General features: G+C 38.7%; 1 protein-coding gene across 1 annotated transcript in view; it reads right to left on the bottom strand.

The window, feature by feature from the left end:
* The window catches only part of LOC106880975 (anaphase-promoting complex subunit 2), a 15,227-nt gene extending 5,562 nt beyond the window's left edge, over positions 1 to 9,665 (bottom strand). Inside the window, exons 1-8 of the mRNA XM_014931159.2 lie at positions 9,393 to 9,665; positions 8,138 to 8,615; positions 6,444 to 6,561; positions 5,742 to 5,874; positions 4,605 to 4,890; positions 3,629 to 3,746; positions 2,420 to 2,589; positions 927 to 1,222 (exon numbers count right to left, since the gene is read on the bottom strand). Of these exons, the coding sequence (XP_014786645.1) occupies positions 927 to 1,222; positions 2,420 to 2,589; positions 3,629 to 3,746; positions 4,605 to 4,890; positions 5,742 to 5,874; positions 6,444 to 6,561; positions 8,138 to 8,615; positions 9,393 to 9,467 (1,674 nt within the window). The 5' untranslated portion in view covers positions 9,468 to 9,665. The remainder of the gene's footprint in view (positions 1 to 926; positions 1,223 to 2,419; positions 2,590 to 3,628; positions 3,747 to 4,604; positions 4,891 to 5,741; positions 5,875 to 6,443; positions 6,562 to 8,137; positions 8,616 to 9,392) is intronic.
* Positions 9,666 to 10,004: the final 339 nt, after the last annotated feature.

Here is a 10,004-nt window from a genome sequence, read left to right as displayed (position 1 = left end):
AATTAGAAGCAGCACTAGTGTTGTAAACATTACTGAACACATGCTCAATGTATGTATGCTAGTTGTTTGCCAGTAGGCTACAAACTAGCATTATCATCATCATCATCATCGTTTAACGTCCGCTTTCCATGCTAGCATGGGTTGGACGATTTGACTGAGGACTGGTGAAACCGGATGGCAACACCAGGCTCCAATCTAATTTGGCAGAGTTTCTACAGCTGGATGCCCTTCCTAACGCCAACCACTCAGAGAGTGTAGCATGGTGGAGATTATTCTCTCAAAGCACTGGGTGTTAAAACACCTGAAAGTCATAGACAGGCCAGACAACTCACTCTGAGTCCCATTTAGGAGTGATGGTCATTGATGTTTTGCAATCTCAATATCATGTACCTGAACCAAACCAGAGGAATAGTGAATAGCCTGTCCAAGACTATATGTACAATGATGTAAACACCATTCTGCTGGTGTGTGTATATATGTGTGTTTGTGTGTATACATACACACACACACACATATATGCATGAATGTATACGTATGTATGTACATATGTCTAACCCATGCCAGCATGGAAAACTGATGTTAAATGATATCTATGTGTGTGTGTTATTGTGTCTGTTTGTCATCCCACCCAACAGCTTGATGACTGGTATTGGTTTGTTTACATCCCTGCAACTTAGCATTTGCAAAAGAGACCGACAAAATAAGTACCAGACTTAAAATAAGAAAGCTTAGGCACCAGGAGCGATTTGTTTGACTAAAACCTTTCAAAGCAGTACTCCAGCATGTCCACAGTCCAATGAATGGAACACATAAAAAGATCAAAAATGGAATAGTCATGGATGGATTGCCTTCACTGAGATGTCTACTTGATCAGAGCTGACTCGGACTGAACAACAACAACTGAGACACACAGACAGACTACTTACATCCGCATTTTCTTCTGGCTCGTCTTTCTTCTTATCTTCCTTTATGATGGCATTGATACGTCTTGAGTCTGTGACATCCTTCAGCATCACCTCGCAGTAGTGGAGCTGAGATTCACCGAATCGCAGCTTGAGCAGTTCCAGGTACCGAATTTCACGTTCGGTGTCGTAGTTGAACTGCGAGAGGATGCGGTCGGCCAGCAGGTTGCGGTATTCATTTACAAACAGTTCTTTGCTTCCATATATGTTCACCAGCATGCTGATAATGTCTGACGTTCTTCTCACCTTCGACATGGATGCTGCATTGACAAGACAGAAAAAGAGAACCAATAAAAGTCATCTCCCAATAGATGGTCACACTAGCCTCTCACTAAACATGGAGTTGAAGAAAGGAAGCCCCCTAAAACAGTGGTTTTCAATCATTTTTTGCCTATAGACCCCTTTGTTTCCCATTTCACTAGTGGAGGGCCTCCATAGCCATTCAATGTTTAAAATGCCCTTGTTTGAAAATACAAGGACACAGATTGTGGCGTATAGTCAGCTGGAGATGATGTCTTCTGGGGCTAAATTACAGCAACATTCATCCTAAACCAGGACAGCTATGTTATGTTGGCAAATAGACTTTACTCTAAATCCATTTATATCCCTATAATTAGATATTATTAGGAATTGTATTAAAAAATTCGTTAAAACATTTGGCGTGGTGCAGAAGTATAACCAATTTATTGCAGATGAATTTTAACAATGAAATCTTATACAGACCCACTAAGGGTCATATGAGGCCCTAGTTGAAGGCCACTGCTTTAAAAGAACACTCGATCCAGTAGGCATAGCAAGGGTTCACAGCTCCAGTGGAAGTGCAATGACAATTTTGGTGCTCCTACCTTAATTAACAGGTATGATAAATTTGCACTCCATTACACCTGATACATGTATGTATTGCTATCACTCTCAGATCCATTCTGACCTAGAATGGTAGTACCTGTCAGAGTCCCCTTCTATGGATTAAATAGATTTCCTAGGGATAGAGGAGGCTCTGGTGATTTTTGATAAAGCCGTGGGGAAGGTTGCTCTTGTAGGAGAAAGAGACTTGACATAAAACTTGCAGTCAAAATAGAACCAATCATCTGTGAAGATGGAGCAATCACCATATGGGTACTTTGTGTACCCTTGTCTAGATAAGGGTACACTAAACACATACAATCATCTAACATGTTTCCCCATGCTAGAATGGGTTGGACACACACACACACACACAGAGGCTTCTTCCTGTTTTTGACTACCAAATCCACTCACAAATCTTTGCTTGATCTGGAACTGTAGCAGGAAGGTGCCATGCATTGGGACTGAACCAAGACTACATGGTTGGAAAGCAAGCTTTTTACCACCCAGCAACATCTACAACTCGCAAAGCTACAAAAGAAAAAAGAAAGAGCAACAAAAGCTAAACGAAAAATAGGAAGTGAAAATAAATGATGAAGATGAAGATATCTTACTTGGATCAGCATCCACTGGATCGGGTATCCATTTGTTCCAATCTTCATCATCACTGGCAGCATTGTCGTCAACAATGTGAGGCAAACCTCGGATCAATTCATCAGAAAGCTCGTTGACTCCTTCCTCAGTTAAACTGGACACAATGCAGCGCACTGTGTTATCACGATCTCTGCAATGGGACAGACAGACAGGTGACTGTGCTAGAAGGGCTGTGAAAAAATTTTTCTAGGCACTCTTAGTTATATAAAAAAAAGATACCCTCAAAAAAACAAAGTCCACTTTGAGCCACATGGACAATACATAGATAAACTCTGGCAAACCCTAGTATTTTTCTATCAAGGGTTTATATATCCCAATATTAGACTATCTGCCAATATTAGGCTATTTACTCACAGTGATCGCTTATAAACTTTGAGCTTAAAATATTATTATTATTAATATTATTATTTATAGATTGTAAAATTTGGCACCACTTACCAATTAATAATTTAAAATGCACATAGAAAGTTTGTGTACAAAAAAACAACACTATCAAATTATAGTTCTTAAATCTGACTGAAAACAGTCAGAGGTACATTAGTGTAACGGTAGCATACTTGTCACGATTACACAGAAGTGTGGGTTCGTGTCCCATGCATATGGCAAATCCTACATTCTTTTTGTTGAGGGCTTATATGCCCCAATATTAGACTATTTACCTTAGTCAATGCATGGTGATCACTTGTAAGCTTTAAGCTTATGAAATATTATTTATATATATATTTATACAATGGGCTTCTTTCAGTTTCTCTCTACCAAATCCACTCACAAGGCTTTGGTCAGCCCGAGGCTCTAGTAGAAGACACTCACTCCAGTTGCCACGCAGTAGGACTGAACCCAGAATCATATGGTTGGCAAGCAAGCTTCTTACCACACACACGTGTGTGTGTGTGTTTTATTAACAGTTTGACTCAGATATACAGGACTTAAAGTTTCATGTGATGTAGAATGCACCCACCTCATCAGATGTTTGGAGATGAGATGGATGTCTTCTATGCACCCATCAAACTGTCATAAAATACATGTGGATGCTAACCAAGGATATGGTGTGCTACTTTCTTTCATTAGTTCACTCACTTGTGTGTCTGTGTGTGTATGTAAAGGTAAGAGTGTGTTGTATCAATAGGTGTAGAAGAGAAAACTAAGCAGTAAGGCAAAGTTGATGTTACCTTAAATATTTCTGTACAGGTTCACAAACAAGCTCCAGGATCACACCTGCTGGGTCCAGCACACGCAGAGCCCGAATTGCTGATATATAAGCAGCAAGTATATTAGAGGTGTTTACACCTAAAATAAAAACGATAAGAATAATAAACAATAATAAAAGTAGTTTCAAATTTTGGCACAAGGCCAGCAATTTTGGGAGGGGGGGGAGCAGGTCAATTACATTGACCCCCGTGTTCAATGGGTACTTATTTTATTGATTCAGAAAGGATGAAAGGCAGAGTCAACCCTAGTGGAATTTGAACCCTGAATGCAAAACTGGGAGAAATGCTGCCAAGCGTTTCATCTGCTTCTCACAGTTTGTCTCCTTCGTAACAACAATAATCCTTTCCACTCTAGTCACAAGGCCTGGAATTGTTGGAGAAGGGGTTTAGTCAATTACATTGACCCTAGTACTCAACTGGTACTTATTTTATCGACCCTCAAAAGGATGAAAGGCCAAAACCAACCTAAGCAGTATTTGAACTCTGAAACATAAAAGACAAATAAAATGCCACTTAGCATTTTGCCCAGCATGCTAATGATTCTGCCAGCTTGCCATCTTATTATTAATAATAATAATAATAATAATAATAATAATAATAATAATAATAATAATAATAATAATAATAATAATAATAATAATAATAATAATAATAATAATAATAATAATCCTTTCTACTATAAGCATAAGGCCTGAAATCTGTTGCCAAAACAGCTTGATTGTCCAGTCAGCCATGCCATATCTTCAGCATCCAAACAGCCACGACCAAATTGTCTCATCCTACTTTTAAGATGGCAGTGTGTAATCTGATAGAGATTTGGCTGTTATTTCTAGCAAGTTGAGAACCACTGGTGTAGAAGTTCACTCACTTCAGTGTGGAAATAAAAAGAAGGAAGTAAAGAATAGAAAAACAAAGCAAAATTAAGAGGAGAAAATACCTGGATGTAGCAATCTATTTTCTAAAGCATCTTTGAGAGAGATGACAAGATGTGAACGAAGATCGGTCTTCATGAGACAGTTTTTCAAATCGAGAATGGCTGGTTCTGACTCTGGGTAGTCTATGATAATGCTGAATAACTGGTCGATTAGGGTACCGGCGTAGTTCTCGTACATGTATTGGCGCAGTGTGTCTTTGAACTCTTTCAAGGATTGCAGTTCAGTTGATGACATTTGATCTGAACACCAGACAAGATCAAGCCAACCAAGAACTTTCTTGTCAAGCCACTAAAAACACAGGAAATATATATATATATAAAAAAGGGGGGCACAATGTAAACACACAAACAAAAGAATTTGAAACAAATAATAATGATTTCTACTATTGGCACAAGGCCTGAAAGATTGGTGAGAGGGACTAGTTGATATCAATTTTAGTGCTCAACTGGTATTTCTTTTATCAACCCTGAAAAGATAATTGACAAAGTTGACCTCGGAAGAATTTGAACTGAGAACATAAAGATGGACAAATGCTGCTAAACTCTGCCAGCTCACCACTTTTCTTCTTCTACGACGACAACAACAGCAACAATCTAATGCAGTACCAGGCTGTGGCTCTCAAGGCTTCTGATCTTAACTGACTGGAAGTGTTAACATTTACATACTTAATCTTTGTGTAAAGATGGACAAATGCCGCTAAACTCTGCCAGCTGATCAGTCTTCTTCTTCTCTAACAACAACAACAACTGGAAGTGTTAACATCTGCTCAATACCACAGATTTGCTGGTCAGTTGCTTCACTTGACCAGTTGAGCAGGTCTCTTAGTGACTGATAATAGGTGCACCTCTGAGCAAGAGTAGTGTGGAAGCATTATATTCATGTGTTGAGAGGAATTCTTTGGGGTTTGAATAATTCACCTTTGGAAACATGGGAGTGCCATTCATCATCAAATTGACATTGTCTGTACAAGGACTCAATGTTGAATAGCAGAGCAAAGTGAAAAGAAGTGTTTTACTAAAAACACAAATGCACCACCTAGGAACTGAACCCAAGATCTTGTGATCATGACTGCAACACCCTAACCACTAGGCCAGAGAAAAAATTCCATAAGTTTGATCACACAGAGACAAATGACTTACCTTTTCTAAACTCTCCAGAAACGAGGTTTCAAGGTTTCCTCGACATTTTAACTCAATGTGTTGTTTGGTTGTTCGATGCACAATGGTGGTGATACAGGACCCAGCCATTTTGCTCAACAAATTCAGTTTGTCGCTGTCAATTATAAAGAAATATATACAAACACTACTCATAGACACTCACATCATCATCATTTAGTGTCTGTTTTCCATGCTGGCATGGGTTGGATGATTTGACCAGGGCTGGCAAGCTGCAGAGCTGTACCAGGTTCCATTCTGTTTTGGCTTGGTTTCTCCAGCTCGGATGCCCTTCCTAATGCCAACCACTCTTCACAGTGTACTGGGTGTCATTTACATGTCACCAGCATGGGTATATATATGTAAAAAGCACCCAGCACAATTGGTGAAGTGGTTGGCATTGGGAAGGGCATCCAATAGTAGGAACCATGCCACAACAGACAAACTGGAACCTGGTGCAGCTCTCCAGCTTACCAATTCCAGTCAAACGGCCTAACCCATCTCAGAATGGAAAAGCAGATGTTAAATGATATATATATTCGTTCATTCATCAATTCATTTTTAGGCCTGTTTTACCATGCTAGCATGGGTTAGATGAATACCTTACTAAGGCATATGTTTTTGTTGACAAAAGAGAGAAAAAAATGAACATCAAAATAGATAATGAAATATAGTTAAGTAGCTCACAGTTTTCTGTTTATTGTATGAAATGATTCCATGAATTCGGTACATTTGCATTCATCTTGTTCTTCATCACAGCCATTGCAGTGACCAAGTTCAGAAGATTCTGCAAGTTTCTCATCATCTGGAAAATATATATATATATATATATATATATATATATAAACTGTTATTAATACAAACAAGTGGAGGAATAAAAGAAATGAAGTTGAAAACATACACAGAATATATTAAAGTTAAATAAAATTTAGTTGGTTTTTAAAATATAGGAATACACTTGGCCAGTTTAACATTAGATTTCCAAATGTGTATAGTAAATGGAGCTGTGTAGCAAGTTATATACATAAGAGATGTTGCTTAATAATCATCATCATCGTCGTCGCCATTTAACGTCCGCTTTCCATGCTGGCATGGGTTGGACAGTTGACTGAGAACTGGCATGCCGGGAGGCTGCACTAGGCTGTAGTCTGATTGCTAATAATGGATGCACATTTTAAACACAGGTAACCAGGACTGGAACAAGCACATTGTCTTTATCTTATGTCTTCTACTTGTTTCAGTCATTGGACTGCAGCCATGCTGGAGCACCACCTTGAAGGTGCTTTAGTTGAACGAATCAAACCCAGGGCTTACTCTATCAGTCTTTTTGCTGAACCACTAAGTTATGGGGATGTAAACACATCAATACCAGTTGTCAAGTGATGATGGGGAGACAAACACATAGAAATATACATACACACACATATATATAAACATAATTAAAGGATAAAAATCATATAAAAATTCATGAATTTTATCAGTGGCCAGCATATAAAAAGACCTTTTGGGTAAAATTCATATATAGATGTATAATTATATAGAATACAATTATAATTAAGGGCACAGACGCCACTGTGCCTATATGTTAGAAGATGCCAAATACATCCAACCACTACAAGATTCACTTCAATATACACAGGTTGTAGTGGTTGGATGTATTCGTTGAGAAACATTGGTCTATGGCAAACATTTGCATCAACTTTTTCCTAACAGCATTTCCAAAATGTGTGGCTGACCCTACCCAAGTCTTCACCATTAAAAACATAACAGAATTATGTGTGGGTAATCTAACAGATAGGCTGTTGGACCCTCATACATTGAAATCAACAGAAGAAGCCATTATTTATCATCATCATCATCATCATCATCATTTAATGTCCACTTTCCATGCTGGCATGGGTTGGATGGTTTGACAGGAGCTGGCTAGGAAGAAGACTGCATCATCCTTCTGTGTATATTTTGGCATGGTTTTTACAGCAAGATACCCTTCCTAACACCAACCACCTAGCAGAGTGGACTGAGTGCTTTCTCCATGGTACCAGCATAGGTGAGGTCAGTTTTGGCATGGTTCTTACAGCCAGATATCCTTCCAAATGTATGTATGTATGTGTGAATGCTGATCACCAAGTGTCTTCATATTATTACTGTACTGTGCACATCACCTGCAAACAACATCATGTGGTTTAACAGTTTCAATGTGAAGACCAGAATAATAAATGGATGCCTTATTAATAAAACAAGTAAATTTTGGCAAAAAGAAAAGAACATGGCTTTGGAAAACTGTTTCAAGAAATGTTGTCCAACCCATGCCAGCAGAGAAAATGAGAACATTGAAAAAACAATCCTGTGTTTCAAAACTAAAACTCCAGTTCCTAACTTACCTTGTTCACCACTGCTTGTATGTTGATATACCTTGAAAGCTTTCAAATAGAAGCTTTCTGTCACCTTGAAGATTTTTCGATCCTTTGATGAAAATAACAAGGCCTTGCATAGGGTCGTAGCAGTTTCTTTTAACGATTTCTTGAAGAGGGTGCCAGTTCTGTAGTTGGACGGTGGGTATCTGTTAATAATTAACTCAATTTTCTCAATGCTGTCGTTGTGTTTGTCGAGGGCTGAATAAAGGTAGTCGACAGCCAAAACAAAATTATTCAGCTGAACGCTAAGTGAGTCTTTCTCCTCGGCAAAGTAGCTCCAGAACTTAGGAGCAATCTCATCTCTCATTTCACTTTGGACATACTCAATGAACCAGTCTTCGATGATGTGTGTGAGTTGGTGTTGGCGAAGGACTTCGATTGCCGCATTGAAGTCTACTTCATTCACGGGTGAACAGGCAGGTTTTTCATGTGGAGACGCAAGGGGCTGAAATGAAAATATTTAGAAGTTTGTTACGCGCCACAGAAGAAGTACTAAATTAAAAGAGCAATCCACGTATCATCATGTAAATACATCATTGAAAGGAGTTACGGTTAAGGTCTGAAGTCGCACGCCCACCTAAGTTAGATTTTCTCCGTTTTGAGGGGAGGGGGTTTCAAATTTCTTTCTCACTGGATTTTCTCCGTTATGACGGGGTTTTTTCAAATTTCTTTCTCATCAAGCATTCAGGATGATGGGAGGAAGCTTTATCTGACCTTAGTATTTTGAAAATATATTATTTTTTTTTTATCTCCATATCCCTTCTGTACCTCTCTGGGGCCCTGCACTACACACTTAAAAATGGTGGGACAAAAATTTGAAAAGATCCCCGTCGAAACGGAGAAAGTCCATCTTATGTGGGCGTGGTATTCCAGACTTCTGCCCAAGTCACAGCCGTATTCATCCAGAGATTAGTATCCCATATGAATGTGCTGTTTAAAAACATAATATATCGAAAGGAGACGAAAATCATCCCAGCAGCTGCGAGAAAGAATCCGATGTCACTAGAAAAGCGAAAGAAAGGAAGGTTGCACAGAAAGCAAGATCCACACAGCTGTTACGTGCCCTCCGCTGTAACCGAGGGTTTAGTGACCAAACCGGCCAAAATAAACCACCTCCGGACCCACAAAGTGCAAAGCTGATAAACTGGTCATCTTCAGAAACATGAAAGACGAACCTAATAATAATAATAATAATAAAACGGTTTAGAAATATTCTACTCACGTTCGATGGTTGCGATGGAATCAAAACTTGGGTGGCCAGATTCCATGCATTATTCAAAGAATCGTAGTTAGACATTTAGAAAGGAGAAAGAAGAAACAACGATCGACCATGAGACTACAACAAAACCAACAACAACAAAGAAGCGGCGGGAAACAAATTAAAAGTTCACCGGTTCCAGTTTACGACTAGTTATGGCGTTACAAATCCTCGTTCTCAACTTTCACTAGACTTCAGTGAGGTTTGATGCATTAGTTATGTCTGGAGCAGCTTTATTTATTTACAATACGATTCCTTTAGTACGGATGATCAAAAGTACATTAAAACTTTATGCTGGAGTAACAGAGTGATGAACATGTTCGCCAGCGGTTTTTGTTTTTTTTGGTATAACTACAGTTTGATGTCACTCTTTACCGATTTTGTTTCCTCATGAATTTCTTAATAAAGCATATTTTTTTTATTAAGTAAGTTTTCGAGGTTATAGTAGAAGACACCCAAGGTACCACGACATGAGACTGAAGCAGAAATCATGTGATTGGGAAGCAAACTTCTTATCTCAGTCACTTGCAAATTTTCTTTAAAAATGCATTAAGAAAAGGGGCTAATGCAGTTTTT

Source organism: Octopus bimaculoides, chromosome 21 (genome assembly GCF_001194135.2).
Source record: "Octopus bimaculoides isolate UCB-OBI-ISO-001 chromosome 21, ASM119413v2, whole genome shotgun sequence".
NCBI classification, from domain to species: Eukaryota; Metazoa; Mollusca; class Cephalopoda; order Octopoda; family Octopodidae; genus Octopus; species Octopus bimaculoides.
This window is presented reverse-complemented; position numbering and strand designations above follow the sequence as displayed.